The sequence below is a fragment of the Pelmatolapia mariae genome, linkage group LG8 (assembly GCF_036321145.2).
Source record: "Pelmatolapia mariae isolate MD_Pm_ZW linkage group LG8, Pm_UMD_F_2, whole genome shotgun sequence".
NCBI classification, from domain to species: Eukaryota; Metazoa; Chordata; class Actinopteri; order Cichliformes; family Cichlidae; genus Pelmatolapia; species Pelmatolapia mariae.
The window spans coordinates 6,948,339-6,971,012 of NC_086234.1; the positions used below are offsets into that span (position 1 = coordinate 6,948,339).

Below are 22,674 nucleotides of genomic sequence, written 5' to 3' on the forward strand. Positions count from 1 at the left end.
AGCTGGTCTGCTGATTGATGCTAGAAACTGATGCTAACTTTACTAGCATGAATTTTATTCTTTGTTTACTTTGGCATTTAACAGTAGTTAACTTATCGAGCACTAGAGCATCTTGATGTGTCCAGCTCTGCTAACTATAACACGACTGAGTCAAGTGCACTAGCCCAACAGTCAGGACACCAGCAGTTAGCCCATTAGCCTTAGCTTGCAAGTACTAATACTTCATAACCAGTCAACTTGGTCTTGTGCTTTGTTACCGAAATAAACAGCATTTCTAGAGTAATGCTTTACCTGTCCTTTTATAGGACTGTTGTTGTTGGTGATGCCACATTATTTTTAACTTGTTAGGCCCCTAACACAGTCTACGGTAACTGTCAGATACTGTACATTTGGAAACATAAACAGCTACATTGTTGTCAGTAGCTAGCTAATTATAAGACTGCATCTTTTGCACTTCACATCAAGTGTTTAACTGTGTGCAACCAAAAGAAACTTTGCCTGTTTCCCTTTGTCCATTGACCCAGCATATTCATATACAGATATATACAGATTAAATATACATAACCATGAACAACACATATGCACATATTAGTTAAGGGTGAAAATTAAGGTTATAGCATTACTTCTGAACAACGGTTCAACTTGAATAACTATAACAGATACATACTGTGCAACGGGAAGATGAACCTTCAAGAGTCACAGAAAGAGAAAAAAATGGAAATACAAAGAAGAAAACTTGGCATACTGAAAAGACTAGCAAAGCTAGTCTGATATGTGCATTACTCATACTGCAGCTCTAACGGATGCACCTGTTATATGTGTGTCAGCCATAGCAAGCAGCAGCTGTCGCCATGCTGTCATTCTTACTGCCACTAAACCCTCTGCACATACACCTCGCTTCGTTCCTCACATGCTTCACCTCTCCTTCCTACTGCTGCTGAATCCAGTTTAGAACAAGATACAATGGTTTGATTCTGACATTAATTTGGGATTCTTGAAGTTTTCATGGCTCATTTGGGTAGCCATTGTATGAGCGAGGGATACACATCAGACACCTTTAAACTGCTTTTGTAACATGTCTGTTCAGAGAATACCTGTTATTGGTCATTTTCTGACTAGTTTTATAGCATTCCTTGACATAGTTGTTTTTGTTAATGTTGTAGTTTCAGTTTGCTATTCAAGCTAAAATTGAATAGAAGTGCTTCCCCCATCACAGCATAACATAAATTGTGACTGAATGAAATGTACAGTAGTGTATTCTTTCCTTGGCTCACTTATGTCGCACATAAAACACTTACAAGGGCTGCCATTACAGCCACACTTTAAAAACTTGCATAATTACTATATAAGCACATATTAAAACCAGAATTTGTCCTCTTCTGGAAGGATTCAGGTTACAGTCCCAGAGAACTATTGATATATTACAATGCTCACACCTGCAGGGCTACAAAGGCCTCTCCTTTCTTCGCTTGTTCTTGTGTTTTTTCTGCCCTGTGCAATTAAATGTCACCTGTATATGCAGCTGGACAATAACGGATTATCAGCTTTGGAACGTTACAGATAATGGAGTTTTCTAAGGTATCTGACCTTCTGGAAGCATTTCTGACAGATATTCTAGTTAGAAAGTTGACATTTCAAAGATTAGAACAGAATAGTCACACAAAATTCCTATGTGAGAAACCAAGTTAGGTTTCTGTAACCGTGCCTATCATGTTTTACGTGAATAACTACTTGCAGCACTGTGAAGTTCTTACTGGAGAGGCTGTCTGCAAATGTGCACTATTATGTTTTAATATCAGATCTGCCTTTTCTATAAAGGTATGAAAAACTAGCATGAAAAGGGGAAGCTCAGGTGGAGAGGGGTTGCACAGCAGCTCGCAGGGGCAACAGTAACTGCTCATAGGCTAAAATTACTTAAATTGCAATTGGATTTACAGAAGAGTTTTAGCTGATCGGATCAGCTGGTGTAGCAGGGTAGCTTGACTCCAGTTTGCTTGTTACACCTGTTAAGCTGCTTTTTGCAATTTTGTTTATTAATTGTTGAGCTGTTTTTACATCTGCCTTTTCACTCACTTCCAGCATTCTCAGATAGTATTAATAAGTCATTATCAAGCCTAACCAAATGCTTATACATTTATACCCAGTATTTTGGAGTTTCATGCGCGCAGATGTGTTACAGAAGGGTTGACTCCATCAACTATCTTGAACAATATAATGAAAAATCAGACAAAGTAAACTAATAGTGCATGGCACATGGGCACAAATAGCATCAGCTGCAAGTCTCTGGTGTTAATACCACGACCCTGTACTAGTATTTTTAAAAACACTGTAGTAAGCAGACTGCTTCAGTGCTGGGAAACATCTGTAAGAATTGTGAATTATTACCTAATTACTCCCACTAACCTAGTTTAGTGTGGTGATGTCAGCATCATGGCAGAGAATCTAATCATCATGAATTTAATCGCCTTTCTTCTAATGGATAAATTTAATGCAGTGGAGCATTTCACTGTCAAACACTTTACATACACTACCAGACCAACAAGCCCTATGTGGTGAAATACCAGAATGTCCGCGACAAGACTTATACTAAATCAGTACTTGACCTCTCTGCTCACATGCAGCCATTCATCTCCTCTCCTGCTGCTTAATCAATGTGACTTTGGGAAGGTGCAGACTCAGCAAACCTTGTGTGTGTGTGTGTCTGTGAATTCATGCATACACAGTGTGCCTGTGTGAGTGATTGTGTGTTTATGCGACTCCTGGGTGGCACACACCTTAGTAGCAGCATCCACATTGGCACCCTGCTTGATGAGCTCAGCCACCACTTCCACATGGCCCTCCTTCGAGGCCAGATGGAGAGCATTGAGGCCATTCTGGAGAGAAAGAAAAGAGAGGAAGAGGAATGGAGATTAAATTAAAATAATCTTTATTGTTTTGTTTTTTCCCCTGCAAATCTGGTCTCTATTGAGACTAACATACAACATATAAACTCTTTATGTGTGATTTTGAATCCAAACCATTTGGTATACTTGAACTAATTTAATCTAGTTCCTGTAAGTCGTATATTTAGGGACTGTAACACAACAAACCATAGGTTGAATTGGTGACCATGCAGGCATGGCAATAGTCTAAGGTTGTGCCTGCTTCACAAATTATATAAATAACTAGAAGAACTATTCCTACAATTTAAAGCTGAGTTTGGAGTTTCAGGGATAAAAAGACTGTGGATACACGGTTTGAGTTGTTTATATGGTGATTAGGAAAAGAGAAATTTTACTTTAAAAACCTCTACAATGGTGCAGTCTTATTAGCAAGCTTACCTGATTGCAAATATTAATGTCGACCCCATTTTTCAGGTAATCCAACGCTTTCTCAAGGTTGCCAGCCCGAGCAGCCCGCAGATAACAAGCGTTTACATCTGTCTGCAGGAAGACAGAGACAGGAGAAAATGATTATTATCCTAAACATACAATGTATTGCAATGAGCTGAACAAAAGACACATACAGGAAATCAGGGAAAATGGGAAAAACTGTATAAATGAATGCACAAACAATTAGAATCTTCGAATGCTGCCAAAATAAACTTTTCCTATGTAAAAAGAAAAGTATTTATTATCCTAAAACAGCAGTAATATTCAATGTTTGAAGCTTATTTTAGACTATTTAATACTTTAGAAATATGTTGAGAAAAACAACTTGGAGGCTATTATTTTTGTGTCAAAGCTTACTTATGAATCCTTGCAACAGGAGATAAGTTGAGTAAATCCCCCAAAGCTTGTATGTTATTAGCCAAAATGAATAGATTAGAATGTGTGTGGTAAACCCTTTGAGAGCTCAAAGAAGCTGAATAAGAGCCAAAATAGGAAAACATTTATAAGAGTGGGTCTGAGAGAAATAAAGTGGTCTTCAACATGCCTGCTGGGTTAAACTCCCTAAAACCCAGCCAAGAAAAAACAGCCTGCCAAATCCAAGCCAAAAACCACAGGATTTATTCTGCTTGATACATTTTTTCAAGTTTGATTGGTGCCAGCATAAGACATTTTATTACAGATTCAATGACACATCTGGATTAAGCTAAACATCAAACTGCACTCAGTTAACTGAATTTGACAACCCTGACTTAAAATTAAATATGTAGAAGTAAGTTATTTATCGTGATACTTAAGAAATTTAACTCGCTATCCTGTTTTGACTGATATTCTATTCAGGCACATTTTAGGAAACTAATCAACGTAACTAAATAAAGAATCAATAACATTTGATCACAATCAGATGAAGTAGAAGTACTTTGTCACTAATGCAGCCTTTCTTTTGGGAGGCATTACATCACAAACAAGCATAGTGGTACCTGTGCAACTTTAGGAACACAAGACATCACATTTTTAAGACTAAAGCTCATTATTTTCATTTACACTCATCTGCTGGTGTGCTTGCAACGCTCTGCAGTGAGGTAATATGTCTTGGATGCAGGAAGAAGAGAAGATCAGTACCAAATTAATCTGTAAATGCATTGTCAGCACTATGAAAATTAGAAAAATGGTTTGTCTAAACTGACAATATTATTAACATAATGAGCATGCTACATATTATTTCAGCCTATTGCGTTTTGTTTTACAGAGGTATTAATCTTTCTGTTACCCAATATTTCTATCAAGCAGGCCTATCACAGTTGTTGGCATCTATAAAACTACAACATGTAGCAACATTTCTGAGAAGATGCACATCAGGTTATAGCACAGATTTTACACTATACTAAACATTATACTAGTACAAAATGATCACATCCATCTTATCAACACATAAAAACCAAATATTTTTTAAAGCTGACTAGACAGGGGACTGACTACTGACCCACATAGCAAAACTGGTATGGCCAGGATCTGGCTCACAGAATGTGCTTACACATGGCCCACATACTGCAAAGAATGGCGGCCCTTTGGTGGTCCAGACCAGGTTTGCCAGATGTGGCCCACACATGGGCCAGTACAAGGCCAGTTACAGAACAGGCCCAGAACAGTTTCAGCTCTGGCCCCAGATGTCAGCCTAATGTGTACCTTAATCAAGCCATGTAATAACAACATGTGCCAGAACATAATAGTGCAAAAGCAACATGACGAAACTCTGTTCAGACAGTGAATGGACTGATTCTTATATAGCACTTTTCTACTCTCCTGGATTACTCAAAGTGCTCCATACAACATGCCACATTCAGCCAATCACACACTTTCTCTAAACTGACTGCTTCCTATCTACATTCATACACATTCACACTCAGACTGGAGGAGCCAGGGATCAAACCGCTAACCATCTGATCAGTAAGTGACCTGCTCTACCTCCTGAGCTACAGCTACCCGGTAGTAAACATGATTAAACCCTCACTAAGTTTTGAATAAAGTGTACACTCACAAACCTGTCAAACCTGCATTTGATGCTGGGAGCATCCAAAATTATTGTTTTTGAAAAGTAAAGTGTATTTTTTGTTTTGCAAAGGGAGTATAATTATACCAAACACACACAGTCAACCCTAACATCTACTGCGAGCACCCCTGATGACTAACTGTGTCTCCAAGGGGAGCAGCAGCAGCAGCTGAAGAGCTATTTGCAGTTAACCTGTCACAGCTGCAAACATGTGTCATTATCAAGCTGAGCTGAGGATTCTGAAAGAGGGAAGTGAATATGCTGTATGTGCACATGTTTATATCTGTCCCTGTGTGCCAGGATTTCAGGGTGTGGCCCATGTAGGCAGAGCAGAAACAGGCTGAATTTGAGCGCACTGTGACAGCAGAAAGGTTGAAAAGATGGCAGATAGTCAGTGTGTGTGTGTGTATCTGATTTCATGATTGCAGTGCTGTGATTCTTCAGCCTACCACACCCATGTAGTTGAATGGATGCCCACACAGTGCACAGGATAGGCACTCTCAAATTACTGTTTGCTCATGTGCCCATTAACCTGCAGTATTCTCAACAAAGTAGATGAAAGGATTTAAAGTTAGCATCAGGCAGATCCTGTCATTCCAGGAGATTATCTTAATTTCACATCTGGGATCATTCACAAACCCATTTTCACATAGTGTTTGATCCAGAATTCACTTCATTAAAGACAATTTAATTCACTAACATACAATTACTTTCAAGCATCACTGAGAATGGTTACAGAAGAATTTGTTTACCATGACATGGATGATGGCAAATGCTAAACTGCAGGTTTAAAGTAGTTTAAAAAAGAGCAGAGTGTGATTTCTTAAAATTTCCCTTCTCCCTATGCACCTCCTCAAGCTGTTCTGGCTAGGTGATCACCTAGTCAAGAGGCACAATGTGTGTGTCCGGGGTAGAACACCTCAGCTGGGAGGTGTCCAGGAGGGATGCTAATCAGAACACTTCAGCGTGCTCTTTTCCTTTTTACTTTGATGTTTGGAGGAACGGTGGCTCTACTCTGAGCTCTGACAAAATAACTGAACTCACTGTAGTCTCCAGCTACATTTCTCTGTCATGGAGCAGGAAATGTAGCTGCTGCCTGCTATCACAAAAGACCAATAACATTGAACTGAAGCAGCAAAGCTGGAATTCACTTTGAATCAAGTTATGTCTTTCAACTTTGCCTTTGATGCATTGTTCCTGTAAAAATACAGATTATAGCAGCCTTAATGTTTTCATTAAAAGCATAATTGAACTGAATAAACTGGGCTATTGCTTTAAACTGTATTGTGTATTTCACAATCAGTCTTTGCGCAATGTAAAAATCTCTACAGTGACACGAACAATCAAGTCAAGCTCATTGCACCATGAGCTGTGTTATTTGCTGAGGTCATTTCCCACTCAGTGAATAGATCTTATCTAAGGCCTTCATCACATATACGCAAACACACAGGAGAGCTTACAGGATGTCAAACACGGGAGTTTCCTGGATGACTGAAACTGCAAGTAACCTCTCTAATGGAGTTTAACATTACTTTTAGTGAAAGTACTGCATTGCAGCTTTTGTAAAGGTTACAGATTCTTGTCATTATTTAGACCTCTATGGAGGATCCCTGCATGCTTTTTTGCCTGGCCTTGCTGTAACATGTAACTCAACCTGAAACAAAATAGAAACCGTATCAATAACACTAATCTAGTAAACTGTCCCAACTAATATAAAACACTCTAGTAGTAAGACCATCCTGTTTGCCAGAGTTGGCCCTGACATAATTCAGTTTATATCATCAACAGTGCAAATGTAAAAAAGAAACATAATAGCGTCCCCATATTATTTCTGTAAAATAAAAGGATATTTTCTTCTCTCTATGAGGGAATCATGCAGAAATTGTCCCAATAGTTTGGACGTTTAAATATAAGTACAATCCAAAGAATAAAAACAACATGTGACAGAAAAAATTGCAACACAGTTTAATGTTTACCACAAGTAAATACATGCAAAAACATTTCTTAGTAATCAAATACAATTCCATATTTCAAAATAAAATATTTACTAAGAGTTCTTTCTACCAGTCTGGAAACAGTGTGCCGTGGAGATTTTTAAAACCCAGAGACGGATTGTAAGGCCTGGTGCCAAGCCTTTCAAATTTAATGTGGGGGCAGCCTGGGCTGCTTATAATTCAGGGCATTATCAGAGTTCCAGTTCAAAGCGGCATCCTCTGGAAAAGTACTCTGGTCAAAGAGCAGCACGAGTCCAGCTCAGGACTTCCCAGTTTGGTCAGGCTGACATCAGCTGATACACAGCACACGACACTGAAAATAACCACGTCACTGCTGTGACTGTCTGCTGCATGGCAGGTAATCAAGATGAAGACAGATGCCAAAACATTTTTTATATAATCTTTAAATATTTTCATAGCTTTTATTTGAGATGTTCATTAAAAGAAACCCTTATTTTCTGCCTCTGTTACCAACACAAATGCACAGCTAGACTAAAGATGAATAAACACAGAGCGTTTTTGACATTAAACTGTGCTGGGGAGAGCTCCTTTTTATCCGTGTATGAACATTTGTTGGAAAGAAAACAATGCAGTTTGAGCTTTATTTACTCTGGAGAAATTTAAGTACATTTTCAAAGACTGAGAGAAAAGCAGTTTTTGACTATTTAATTGCTATATTTTCACTAAACACACTTGTTGTGCTTGTTGAAAACCCAGTTGCATACTTGTATGTACTGGATACTGAACATACCCAATATATCAAATTAAGACCCGTGTCTACATTTGTATCTACGCTCACAAAATATTTGCTTTCTTTTTTTGGCCAGGTTGCTTGAAGAAGATGTTTTCTGTTCTTACTGAGAGTTTTACCTAGTTAAATTAAGGATATCTATTTAACAAAGTAAAGTGCTGCAACTTAAACTTACATGTTATGTTCTTTTCTTTACACCCAGACATGGATTAAACGTAATCCTAGCCCACACTTTTCCACCAAACCAATTCTGGGGCTACAGAGAATGGTCCAAAAAAGGGAACATATTCAGTAAGCAGCAGTTCTCTGGGTGAAAATGTCTTGTTGGTGTGAGCAGTTAGAGGAGAATAGACAGACAGCTTTAAGCTGATACGAAAGCACCTCAAATAACCACTCGTTGTAACTAAGCTATGCAGAAAAGCCTCTCTGAACGCACAAGTTGAACCTTGAAGCAGATAGGCTAAAGCGGAAGAATAGCACACCTGTCAGCTAAGAACAGGAAACACCTGCTCACCAAAACGTTGCCTGCCTTGTATCAATGGTTCAGTCTGATGATGTAGGCCATGGGCGACATGATTATTAAATCTGACCACAGTGCACACATCTTCTGATGGAAAACATTCCACGTCACAAAGCTCGACTGACTGTGTGATGCAATCAAGTCAATATGGTTAACAATATGTGAGGATCTGCTTGTTGAATCTATGCCACAAATAATTAAGGCAGTTCTGAAGGCAAAGGGTAGTTCATTCTGATATAAGCATGGTGTGCTCAACAAAGTGACCGGAGAGGTTACGTGCACTCAGGAATGTCTGCCCACGAAGGCCACTCAGCTACAATAATAGAACCAAGAATCATGTTTTCCTTTTCAAACGAAAGTTGATGTCTGCAGTTCCTGTCACACACTTCCAATAAATTTGTTATCATCGCTCTCAGGTTGCTCCGCTCTGATACTGTGCCAACCTGGCTGGTGTGAGCCAACACAGTTGTCACTTTTATCACAATATTTCTGTCTACAGACCTTACAGAAAACTGGGTTTCCTGTAAGGTCTCTTGGATCAACAAAAAGAAAATCAATTTGAAGACAGCTATTCAGGCCTTTTGGTCTCATTAATACATTTTGTATAACAACTGAATGGTTGGTCAGTGAAAATAATAATAATTAGTCAGACAACATACATGTAATTAAAAATAATTATGTGTAACATTTACCTTGTTACAAAATAACTTTGCAAGTTTTATTGTGTAAAAGTTCCACTTAGTTTGCCATCTAGTTTGTAGGACTTCAGCCTAGTAGGATTGTAACAACATGAGCGCAACCATAAAGGCTTCAAACTCAAAAACTTTGTTTACCCCAAAACTCATGTTTTAAATTGCCATGTGAGTGGAGACCTGCTCAGCTTTTTTGCTAAGTGTCATTCGAGTGCAACTTTATTTATCCGTGAAAGAGATATGCAAAGAATGCTTCTGTCGCTCTTTTTCCACAACACGCCACTTCACACTCATACAGTTACACACATTCCAACATGAGAGCTGCCCTCTGACGCCGAGGGACGAGAGTGAGAGTTAGTCATACATATCACCAGCCAGCTTTTGTGTAGAAGCTAATTTTATAGACACACTTTTAAAACTCGAACAGTATTCTGCTAACTCCACAGGGCATTAAGATTAACACCCTCCCACTTGTGTTTTTAACCAGGTTACATATTATGTGACCCCACTTTAACTACTGTTAAACTACTGCTTGGCTACAGTAAGACAGAAAATGCTGCATAGAGTATATCACATATCAGCAGGTTACTGAAGACATAACAGTGTTTAAGCTGCCATTCTACCTCACTAAATACAGCTGAATGAAAGCGACATTAATAATGAATTAAAGCACCAATCTTCACCATTTTTGTTGTTTTTAGCTTCCTTTTTTGCTCTTTTGTTTTCTTTTTTCCACAAACAATACAGAGCATGCGCCACTATCCAAGGTCAGGTACTTCCATTCATATCAGTCTGTAACATGAAACTGTATCCACTGGAAATCGTATCTACAGACTTATAAAAACACAATAAAGAGGACTTTATATATGTGCAATCACAGTTAAGTAGTTAGGATTGCAACAAGACACACAGGAGTGCATACACAAACACAGACACACACACACACACACACACACACACATCCATTCACACACACGCACTGCAGCAGAGTGGTGCAGCAGAGTTATCACTGCGACCCATCCCATCAACAGCCCCCCAGTCTACAATCTCCCATCACCATCATTCGACAGTGTCTCATGTCTGGACGGGTAACTGCTACAACACCACTAAATCCCACCAGCTACACAATCTCTAGTCCTGTTAGCATTACAGCAGCATATCAGCAGACAGGAGGCTAACTCTGTGAGCTCAGTGACTTTTACAGTAAAGTACAGTAAAGACTTACTTCTGCCAAATATTCTGCTGCCTCCTCCACTGCCATGTTTCTCAGCCCGCAGCTGAAAGTGTGAAACCTGAGCAGTCAATTATAGCAGCTAAGCCCTAGCCTGGAAGCTAGGGAGAGAGGGATGGGGGCAAGAGAGGAGAGGGAGTAGGAGGAGGGACTGTCTGTGTTTGAGAGGGAGGGAGAGAGGAAAAGACAGAGAGTGAAAGGCTGTGAGTGAAAGAGAGAGAGGGGGGCATTATGTCACAGCTAAAAATACCTGGCTTGCAGTGAGAAAGTCCAGAGCATGGAGGAGGACGAGAGGGAGGGATGGGGGAGGCAGGAGACTTCCGGCGTTAATCTTAGACCAGGTGGCGGCACAGGATCAGAGGACAGAGGCTCTGAGTGTGCAGCCAGTGTGCTAAGAGTTCTATTTTCAATTTTTGATTTTTATTAAGGTTTAAAATGTTTGTCGAGTTTCCCAAATGGACTAACTTGTTTCAGTTTAGTTTTTATTGTTTAAAGAAAGGTTTGTTTTATTATAATTACTTCTAACTAGTTTCACAGTAATTCAAAATTTAAGATCCACAAAAGAGCTCACAATAAAAAAAACTAGACTCACGCTCATGAATCCTAGTCTCGATAAACATATGCACATCAGACTGGCTGTAAAACCTGAACAAATACAGAGACTAACACTCAAGACTTTTTATAAAGAGATTCTTTCTGAAGTCCTTAATTTTTTATCTATTTTTTTTTAGATACATAATAATGCCAACAGCTACTTGTCAAAAGCAAAATTTTAAAAAATCCCATCTAGTTCTTTTCACTTCTTTATATTTAAGAGGAATTTAAAATGTAATAAGTTTTTAAGATTTTAGTTCCCAACCTTTTTGGCCTGAGGCTCACACAAAGCTAACATGTAATTTTGTCCCCCCGTCCCACAAAGTGGCAAAGTTCAAGTGAAGCTATCATGCTTTCTCCTTAATTTCTGTCAAAAACTATTATGATGGCAGATTCTGCTTTTAAACACAGCGAATATATGAAATATTGACATAAATATTGTCTACAAGTAGCGGTGGTTACCACTGTTGCCTCACAGCAAGAAGGGCCTGAGTTCAATTTCACCATCATGCCAGGGCCTTTCTTTGTGGAGTTTGCATGTTCTCCCTGTGTCTGCATGGGCTCTCTCCAGGTACTCCGGCTTCCTCCCACAGTCCAAAGACATGCAGTTAGTGGGGTTTGGTTAATTCATGATTTAAAATTGCCCATAGGTATGAATGTGAGTGCGAGTAGTGGTCCGTCTCCATGTGTTTAGCCCTATGACAGACCCCGCCTCTCATCAATACCAGTCTGGGTATACCCCGCCTCTTGCCCTAAGACAGCTGGGATAGGCTCCAGCATCCCCGCAACCTTGTATTAGATAAGCAGAAAAGAATGGGTTGACTACAAGTAATTCGTGTGAGCCAAAAACTCAGACTTCAGATAATTTTTTTCTGCTTTTGGCTCTATATCATGTCACTGAGCAGACATCCTCATAGGGTCATGTAGGCACACAGTTCTAGCTCAGAGTACAGACGCTCACCCTGTTTTAAGCCATTAGCAGTAAATTGTAAGAAAGTTGGCTAAATGGAAACTCCATTAGTTGAAATGAGGCCACGTGCAAAGCAATTTATAATAAAATTAAGGATTATTTTAAACTGTAATCACTTCAAAGATACACTAGTAGAGTTCAAAAATAAAATTATGGAGTTGGAAACTAGCATAGAAGGTCCTTCTTAAAGTCTGAGTTAACAGTTTCACTAGAAACACATTTTCCCTTTAAACCCATGAACCCTCACAGTTCTCTTGTGATCATTTGGAAGCATGTAAGCCCTTGGTTGGCAATCACTGGTCTGTCTAACCCGATCTAACCTTATATAACTATAAAAACAGTGTGACCTTAACAGCTACAACAGCCATATGCTGCTTGCCCACTGGTGCACCATATTATGATACTTTAACTGAGGTAGGTGTGCATATTGATTACAATAAATGCAGGTTGGAATAAGAGTACAATAATCTCTCCACCTGTGAAAATTCCTGTCTGACTCTAAAAAGGTGTGTGGGTTGAACGGTTAACACAAACCATTGCACCTAAAATAAACTGCAGCAAAAAACTTGGCAGTCAAGTATCAGCGTTTTATCTATTCACACAACAAAAGTGTCAGAGTAAAAACCACCAACACACACATGCGCAAAATATTTACCTCGACTTTCCTTCTTCATCAATACAGTGAGATTCACACATACACAAGTACACACAAGCAGAGACTTAAAGGGTCAAAGTCCAGCAGGTAGATTAGGGAGATATTAAAGAGAGAGACAACATTGGTTAACTTCATAGAGGAATTTGTCAGGGAGACTGAGAATATCAGTAAACAAGACAAAATCCATTTAGAAGCAGGCATGTCAAGACAATAAAGCTTGAGACAATTGTGTTAGCAGTCAGTTTTGAGCTAACTTGACAGCTAGGTAAGCAGCATTAGTGTCTTGGAAACATCAAATAAAGTGTCTTTGAACAGCTGAATGTCAGAGTTGCTCTACTTATAGCAGTTTATAATAAATTAGTCCAAAATGTGTAGATACAGTAGGTCAGTTAGCGATGCCATCCATAACAGCAGTTATAAGCATTTTATGTCCTGACTTCAGTAGTGGCAGGGCAACAGTTGGCCAACACTTTTTGCATGGATGCCGGTAAAACTTTATTTTCTGAATAGCACAGTGGAAATAAATTTAATGAGTGGAGAGTGGAGCAAAACTGATAAAACTACAAAAATGTATGTTTAGTCAGGTTTAGACAAAAAGACAATTTGCCACTTTACTTAATTATTGCTTTTTTAAATTTGGGGGATTGATATCGTCATTGTTCAGGTCATGGTTCAAATAAACTATGGTTACCTTTTTATTATAAATCCTGATTATTTATCTTGCCCATTTCATATCACCTCTTTTATGATGAAAGGGCACATTGCAATAAAGGCAAAATGTTATGACTAACATAGCCTAATCTGACATAGTGAGTTGACAAATATTGTAGCAAATGAACAGAGTGAAGCCAAAGGCCCACATATTCAATCAAACCTAAAACAACAGTGAAAATAAGTTTTGTAAAGGAATTTCCAAAATCAGTAGATATTTTAAAATTAGATAATCACAAACAAAAGACAAGGGATTTTGGAAACGCTACAATAGATACAATGTATTTGATGTACTAACACAAACTGCAAGAGAGGGAGGTAAAAAATACTGAGAATAAATAAACACTATGTTACTGCATGTGGGAGAACACGGGGGAAACACTGGGTGATGAAACAGTCAGAGTTGCTCAAATATAAAAGAAGCTGCTTACTCTGGAAACACATTTAGTTCAGCACTTAACTGGTAAGGTTGTATCTGACCCCAGTGCATGTTTGGCTCCTATAATCAACTTTATAGAATCTGTTAAAAGCTAAAACTGTCTCTGCTTTCTTTTCAGGAGATCTGGAGTGGCTTCTCTTTGGTAACCACTTCAAGCTGGTAAAAGAATGATGGTATGTAACATATGATGCTGCCTAAACAATCTCATTTTAGAAAAACACGTGCATCACAAACAATACTTTAATGTTACAGTTTCTTACAACTTCACAGACACAATATTTAAAATAATTTATTTGCAACCCCATCTTCCTTCTATGGCTGTTTTTTTCTTCAAGTGTAATTTAGTGTGTGCATGCCTGATATTAGCCACACTTTTCTTTATCCTTAGCCTCTTACACGTGCCCTGTGCATGTTAGCATTAACCCGGAGGCTCTAATCACAAATAAAATCTATCCGAGACACAACCATTGAGCAAATTTGTGGAGAATCATAGCCATTTTAAAACTGTGTCAAACAGCCTTGCAGTGCATATTTACACCAGAAAGATCATTAAATTGCATCACTGCCACCTTCTCCAATAAAATTAGAGACGGCAAAGTAGAGAAGTAGAGTCAAGTCTACTGCAGAAGCAGAGCACTCATTAACTGAGGATCTAGAGATAGAGAGAGGACAGATCTCTTCAGCACCACCAAGCAATCAAATATAGAGATAACAGAGCTTGACTCATGACTAACAGATTACAGGCCTAATCACAGCAACCATCATTTCTCCTGGTAAAGTCTCCGTAAACTTCACACCAAATCTTCAACTAATTTGATGTCAAACCAGTCCACACAACATGACAAATAAATATATCTTCAGTGCAGTTTGAGGGTTAATACTATAAAAATCAGTTCATCTTTAAACTAGCTCCAGAACAACCTTGCAGTACCATAATAGCCATGAGAAGTTCAAGTAAATTAATAATATCTATCTAAAAACTGCTTGCCTCCTTGTGTTATGAAAATGTTAAAAACTTAAGGTATCATCTGAAATGTGCATGATCCTGTTACAAACCTTAACTTTGACAGACATTATTTTTTCTTTGCTGTAGATCAGACTTGTGTTCGCAGTGCTGCTGCCTGCAGCAGCTTATCAATCCCCTCTGCCCACAGACTGTAGTGACATCTACAGAGGTGGTGCAGGCGTGGATGGAGTATACACCATCTATCCAGCTGGCTCCACCTCTCCTGTGCAGGTTTACTGTGACATGAGCCAAGACGACATCGACAACTCAGCAGAAAAATGGACGGTGAGGATTGCTCAGCCCTCCTTTTCCAAACTAATCTGCCTCTTCTGATTTTGATCTTGAAATAAGAGATAAAAAGATCTGGCCAGAACTTACCTATTTTAACTTTATGAACTGCTTCACACATCTTGGCTCAAAAATTCATGTTTAACACAGTCAGAATTTCGTGTTAAATATCTCTTTATGCACATGGGTGACTGGTTTTATTCAAGGATCACCTCTATACACAGATATATTTAAATCTATAGGTAAGGGAGAAGCACCAGAAGACCTTTTAGTTTTAGTTACCCTGTGTGCAGTTAGCAAAGCTAAAAGGAGTCCTTTTTGCTGGGGGGTCTATAATTTGCCTTTTACTGACAGTTTGTGTGAAACTTCTGTTAAATCCAGGTGATTCAGAGAAGACAAGATGGCACAGTGAACTTCTTCAAGAAGTGGGAGCACTACAAAACTGGATTTGGGAGTGCTGCTGGAGAGTACTGGCTGGGTAAAATTCATCGTTCTTTTTTGGATTAAATTTGCCTTTACTTCTGATTGATCGTATTTTGAGCAGTCAATAAACCTTACTGTTATTAAATTATTTTATTGTACATTTTTCCTTTCTTAACAACAATAACATCAGCTCAAACTCATCAAATTTGTCTAAAACAGTTTATTTCAGATGATCACAGTTGCTCACTGTTTTATCTTCCCAGGCCTGGAGACAATGCATCTGCTAACCCAAGGCAAGAACTATGAGCTGAAGGTCGACATGGAAGATTTTGAAGGCCAGAAGGTCTTTGCCCATTACTCCTCCTTCTCTGTTGGCCCAGAGTCAGATGGATATAAGTTAAACCTGGGAAGTTTCATCAAAGGGGCAGCAGGTGGGACTTTTTTTTTCTCTCTTTTATAAGAACTTTTTTTTTTTTTTACTTCATCTACTCATAATCTGTCAACAAAGTTACGATTTTTCAGTAGTTGAAACAAAATTTGTGTTTTCTGTTTTGGTTTGTTTTTCCAGGAGACTCTCTAAGTGCTCACAATGGAATGAAATTCACTACCATCGACAATGATCAAGATACACATCCTTCGAACTGTGCCAGGGTGTGCTATGGAGGATTCTGGTACAGCGCGTGCTATGCTGCCAACCCCAATGCCATCTACATGTGGGGACCTTCAACCCGTTTAACTGGCGTGCACTGGAGAACTTTTAAAGGGCTTGAATACTCCCTAAAAACCATGGTAATGAAAATTAGACCAGCTGCTACATAAAAACCAACCAAAACACAACAACCTGGAGAACTAGCAATGTGACTAGATTTGAAATATCTTACAATTTTGTAAAATTGTGAAACTTTTGTATTTATTAACATAGTCCCTGTATCCACATTAGTTTATGATATTTTCAAGAACATTAGGACTATGTCTTCATATCTTACTTACTTCAGTACATATGCTTGTTATGATATGAAGCAAAAATGTTCAATGTCTAACCAACCATGATAGAGAACCCTTTGAAAAATCTCTCCTATGGATTGAGTCCAAAAGTTATTTACTTTGCAAGTTTCAAGACCCTCACTTCTAATAAAATTATGGACAGATAAGAAATCTCTCCATAAAGTTTTCCAAACAGAAAAATAAACAAACAAAATAACAACGGAAATATTTTTTTGACCAAAAAGTGCTGAAAACACTGGATCACATGTTCCTTCATGACCAAATATTTAGATTCAGTGTCACATACACCGCCAGAGATACTGACAAAAATCACAAAATATGTATTCATATGCAACAAAAAACAGTCCCAGGCTGAGTCTAAATTAAGTCTAATTTGTAAATCTTGTATATCTATGATATGAAACCACATTTTCATTTGTTAATGAAATGTTGATCACAAGTCACCGTCAGACCTGGCCCTCCTCATCACATCTGGCTTTTTGCATACAAGATGGCAACAGTAGAAACACTCATGTCAAGGCTTCAAAATGGCACTTCAGAAACCAGTGGATGACGTCATGGTAAAAGTTACATCCATCTTTTATAGCTCTAGCTGTCTATAGCTGCAGCCTAAAGCCTGACTTGACTTGAAGACATTCACATTGCACAGATGCTTTAAAAGTGAGCTAAATGCATATCTGCTAGATGTTAATTTGGGTGATATTAGTGTACCTGTTTGGATTTACACCATGCTTTTTGTAATTATTGAGTCCTGCTTTTACTGGTTACATGCAGTTTTTCTTTTTAATTCTATTATTGTATGCTATTTAAACACATTTTGATTGGCTGTTTAATCGTATGAAAAACACAAAAGTACATTTGTGATATATTTAATGGCTTTGTTTGTTTGTTTGTTTATTTTTGGTGTGAAGATTTGTCAAGAAAATATCAGCCTCTACTTAAATAGAGGCTAATTAGAGGTCCAGAGGTGTACTGCAGTTCAAAATCCTCATTTATCTTATACTGTGCCCTCCACTGTCTGAAACAAGCTCTTAATTACTCCTCTTCCAATTGGCTGCCCTTCATTGACAGAAAGCTTAAATAGCAGGTGGGTGGGGCTTCTGTGCTTTCAGTGAAAACTACGTGTCTGAGATGACAATATTAAGGATTAGCTCTCATCTTTAACAACACACACAACTAAACTTAGAAAAACACAGCTTTGACTCACTGGTATAACTTATAAATGCTAACCTTGTTAGTTGAGGTCATACCCTTATTTAAATGTTTATTAAACACATTTTTCTTCAGCCTAAAGCTGTTTCCAGTGTTGAAGATTTGCTAAAATGTCTCAGAACCTGACAAACCCTGAAGATATTTTTAATTTGCAGCACTATAGCATCCAGAAAAGTGGCCAATCATCCCAACTGGGTCACTAAAACAAATTTTATGTGTATGAACTCTAGGAATAAAAAAGAGAGGAATATATTTCTGTTGTCACCACAGGTATGTTGCGCATAGGATTTCACAGAAGGCTCCACAGAATCAGAGTTAACCATGACACACTCCCCCACACACACAGAGTTTAATGATCCGTATTTGGTATTTTATGGCTTCTGTGAAGGGAGGCAAAAAGAATTTGAGAAGGATGGGTTGCCATGGCAACTGAGGTTCCTAAATTTCACAAGTTCTTTTAATGTTGTGGGCCAGTTGGGGCCTTTTGATGCTAAAACTATAAGAACTGACAATGAAAGTAACCCACATGGCATGGATGTGGTGGGACTGGCACCAGTAAAATCTGTGTACAATGGTGTACAGATGTTACACACACATAGTGATGGTTGGTAAACCAACAGACAGCTACATCAGCAGAGGCAGGTTTTAAACCTCAAAATGTTTTGGTACCGATCTATAGAGATCACAAGCACAGACTAAGAAAGAAACTGCACTGACTGTCTGGTCGGATTCCTATTCATGTTAAACATTCTATATTTTGTCTTGTTTTTTATGCCTCAGCCATGTGTCTTACACATTAGTTAAGAACTTAAACCAAACACACCACTACACAGCTGTGATGCTACTCTGCTACGTGCCCTCCAGTCAGTTTTCAGAATATTGTAAATAATAGAGAAGGAGATGCTCTACTAGTGAAAATGTAGAGCATCTTCTTCTGCACTATATATCTTTGCTGAATGTGCTTCAGTCACACTAGAGCACAAAATAGGATCCCAGCTAGAAAATAAAATTTTGGCTGCCCAGTGATTGCATTGATTTTTTGCATTCAGTGACCGATTGCAAGCAACTGTAGCAAACAACTGGAGACCCTGAGGTTGAGCAATCCTCCCATTAACCTCTGGGTGAGGGGAGGCATGCAAGGTGAACCCAAGGTGACTGTGCAGGTCGTCTGGCAGGAGGCAACCTGTCTCCAAACAGTGTACTCAGACTTGCTGTAGAGTTTGTGATATTCAATTTAGAACCATTCAAGAAAAAACAAATATTAAGAAGCTGAACCCAGAAGCCAAACTTGTTGATGATTAAAAGTCTACAACCCTGTTGGAATTTAAAATATATAACTTGTAACTATAAGAATAACATTTAAATTTTTATGCACTTGCAAAAAAGACTGCTTTTAAGTGTAAGTGTTAAGTCTTTTTAACTAAACCATTACAGTGTGCACAGTCTCACAAATACAAAGCTCATTTTTCAGGTCCTCTATCAGTCCCTAGTGGCCTTTCAGTAATACTACATCAACTGCAGCAAGAGAGAAAATTTTTTTTTTGTAAAAAATGTAAAAAACATCCAGTTGTGAGTGTAAAATGTGTAAACAATGAGAAGGTCCTATCTGAGTTTGTTGTAATGTGTTTTTATTACTTTATGCAAAAGTCATTTTTAATAAAGTCTTGATTGCATAAGAATGCAACATAAAACGGTGTTTCTTTGATAAACAGTCTCATCCATTATTGTGTATATTATAAAACCTGCACAGAATAAGCAGATGAAAGCACCTGTGTGTTTCTGGGCATGTGTGTTGTCTTGCCTCTGACTGGCTTCTGAGTGCCGCAATCTGATTGGCTGCTTGGCTACTGCAGTCTCTGTATTCTCACAGCACTTGAGATACAGATGGAGGAGGATAAAAACACAGCAACTCTTGAACTCCCCTTTTCTGTCATTTCTTTTCACATTTCACGGCAGCTCATTGTGACAGACTCCACATCTGTTCTTCTTCTGAAGCACATTCCCACGACTGAATGTCAAATTGGCTATATTTTTAGTGTCTTTTTAAGAAGTTAAAACGCCGGCTGAAACCACATGTACCATGCATCAGGAAGCCCTATGCCTCATTAGGTCTCCTTACAGTTGGCTGGCAAACCCGTCCCCCTCTCCTCTCACTGGATGGCAGCAGATGACGTCGCTCTGCTGCTGGATTACAGGGGCTGTGCTGATGTAAGGCTGCCTGCACGTCTATATGGGTGCGTATGATCACTGAGAAGCAGACAGACTGACTGACCGCTCAGAAGAAAGGACAAACAAGAAATGAGATAGACACACCTTCAGACAGAAGTCAGTCATGTTTTCTTAGCCTTCCCCAAAACACCCTTAAAGCAGAGTTAATTTCAATATGGTTTACTTGACAGCAAACAAACACAATAAGGTCCAAAATGAAGAAAAGAGGGGATAGGATTAGGTACTGTACCACTGCTCGCTGCTAATCTTCCCTGACAGAGACAGAGCACTGGTCATGAATAAATTAACATCTGCCTGGGACCAACAGCATGCATAGCACATAATGCATCAGCAGGGATGAGCAGTAAGTGTGTTGTGCAAGTCAACAATCACACTGTCTGTACAGGCACACACAAAATCCTGTTTGCAACATCAATTTTCCCTCATTATACAAATAGCTTTACTGATATTGGATTTTTGGGATATATTGATATTAGAGTTTAACAAGGCTAAGAGGTTAGATCCATCTTGGCAGCGGCTGTGCTCGGATACATAAGTTCTAAACGCCAACATCAGCATATTAAAAAAGCAATGTTTAGCATGTTTACCATGGCAGGCTGTGCCTGACGTCGGACTTCACTAACTATATACATATAAGTCTGCCATCTTACTGTCCTGTACATTATGGGGTACACTCAAAGTATCACACATCACTAACCAGAGTCAACAAATTTTCAGATTCTGAGTCCCTCTGTCCAATGGATGCAGATATATAACTGGATAAGTCATAATCCTCCTGCAGGCAACACAAGTAACAATAAATCATAATAATTCAGAGGAAAACAAAAATCAGTCAGCAGGTTTCATCCAGGGGTGGCTTTACAGGGGTGGCATAGAGTGGCATGTACCACCCTAGTTTTGCATATAACAGTGTTGCTTATTAAAATAAGATAGCATTAACGGTTTGAGCCTAGCTACAATTAACACTGAATATAAATTCTGGAACTGAATATATTGTATATAGCTTTTGATGTTTTATTGATATAATTAAGCTGTACTACTGCTGTAGACGTCTCTCCCAGATGACGAACTGCAATCTATTTGGAAAATACAAATAATAAAGCATTTTTTTCACTATTTTCAGTAAAGATATTAATTGACCTGAAACAATTTAACCTTGTTAATGAATCACTGAACAGAAAATCTGTGAGCTACACTCTAATAATTATACCATTTATCAAATACAACTTCACTGGTTTTCAGGTTTTTAACTGTTAAGATTTATTGTTTTTCTCTTTTAATTTTACTAATTTATCTGCATACAGAATATTTGGATTCTGGGGAGATGTCCCAAAAAAATTGATAATTCTTATATGGACTTTAGTAACACTTTTCTTTTCTTCTATTATTATCTAAAGTTTGACTGATAAAGAGTAAGCATTAAAAAACAAATCAATTTTGTGGTATTTTAGATTAAATTTATATTACAAGCTTTTTATTTATCAGCTTGATTCTCAACAATAAAAGACTTCAGTAAACAGAGACTAGCACTATGTGAGCAGTGAGCTTAGCTTTACAGCTCACAGAGCACAAAGCTAATTAAGAAATTGCTCAGTAAATCAATAGGGCACTTAAGATGAATGTTCAACATCAGCATTGCTTTTTCCTCTCTTTGCTGAGTCTCGAGCCAAGTGACCATCATCATTCATAGACAGCGAGCTGTGGTTCCCATTTTAATGTCCTACACTTTTTTAATTAAGCGTCCTTTGTCAGCCACGGATGGCTAAAGTAAAACCAGAACTTATGGGCACAAAATGATCATGACATGCTGCAGCTACCCTAATAAACTGAAATATACCACTGAAAGGAAAAGATAACAGTAATAAAAAGTCTAATGTTGTCCATAGCATATCCATCCATGTCCCCAATCTGTAGATATTCACAGGCTTAATATCTGAAGAACTCCGCTGTATTTACCACTTTTTTTTGTACAAGTGTACAATAATCATTTCACTTTGGTTACAACTTCACTTTGTGTTAATTTGCTACAAAATCCGAAAAGAAAATCTCAAGAATCTTTTTTGGAAAGATTGATCAAATAAACATGAATGAGAGGTTCCTTAAATTTTTAGATATTCATTCATACTCCGAGGACAATTCACCTCATATAAACTGGTTAGCGTGAACGGTCAGTGTGAACAGCTGCATTAAGAACAGGTGTGTCTGAAAATTATTTTTAGCGCATAAGTTATTCCCGCCTGACTTGCCTGAGTATGATCACAATTGTTTTTTTCTCTCTATCAAATTAACTGAATAAAAAGTTTCTCTACACCAGTGATCCCACCGCAAATGATGGGTGCTAAAAGTCAGTCTGGGATATTTTGTGTTGGGTGTCCAGATGTTCGGATCTACAGTTTGACGAGGAGGAGTGTCGTACCACAGAGCAAGACAGATTGCCACTATTCACCTTCTGTCTATGTGCATATTGTGTAATACTGCTGCATTTTTCTGCATCTTCATATGGCCCTGAAGATGAATCACAGGAAAATAATTCACT

The 22,674-nt window shown here is 38.4% G+C and overlaps 2 protein-coding genes across 17 annotated transcripts in view; one reads left to right on the plus strand and one right to left on the minus strand.

Annotated features, from left to right (window-relative positions):
- ank3b (ankyrin 3b) overlaps nucleotides 1-22,674 on the minus strand; it is a 178,108-nt gene that overhangs the window by 91,121 nt on the left and 64,313 nt on the right. For 15 of the 16 annotated variants that reach the window (XM_063482630.1, XM_065471627.1, XM_063482624.1 and 12 more), the window contains exons 2-3: nucleotides 3,321-3,422; nucleotides 2,775-2,873 (exon numbers count right to left, since the gene is read on the minus strand). In XM_063482630.1, the coding sequence (XP_063338700.1) occupies nucleotides 2,775-2,873; nucleotides 3,321-3,422 (201 nt within the window). Of the gene's footprint in view, nucleotides 1-2,774; nucleotides 2,874-3,320; nucleotides 3,423-10,600; nucleotides 10,723-22,674 lie in introns of those variants that run through there. The other variant, XM_063482629.1, reaches the window with a different exon arrangement.
- On the plus strand, nucleotides 10,884-16,511 carry LOC134633394 (microfibril-associated glycoprotein 4-like). The gene is made up of 6 exons (XM_063482249.1): nucleotides 10,884-10,992; nucleotides 14,094-14,134; nucleotides 15,069-15,266; nucleotides 15,651-15,747; nucleotides 15,956-16,123; nucleotides 16,261-16,511. The coding sequence occupies exons 1-6, from the start codon at nucleotides 10,884-10,886 to the stop codon at nucleotides 16,509-16,511; spliced, it is 864 nt and encodes a 287-aa protein (XP_063338319.1).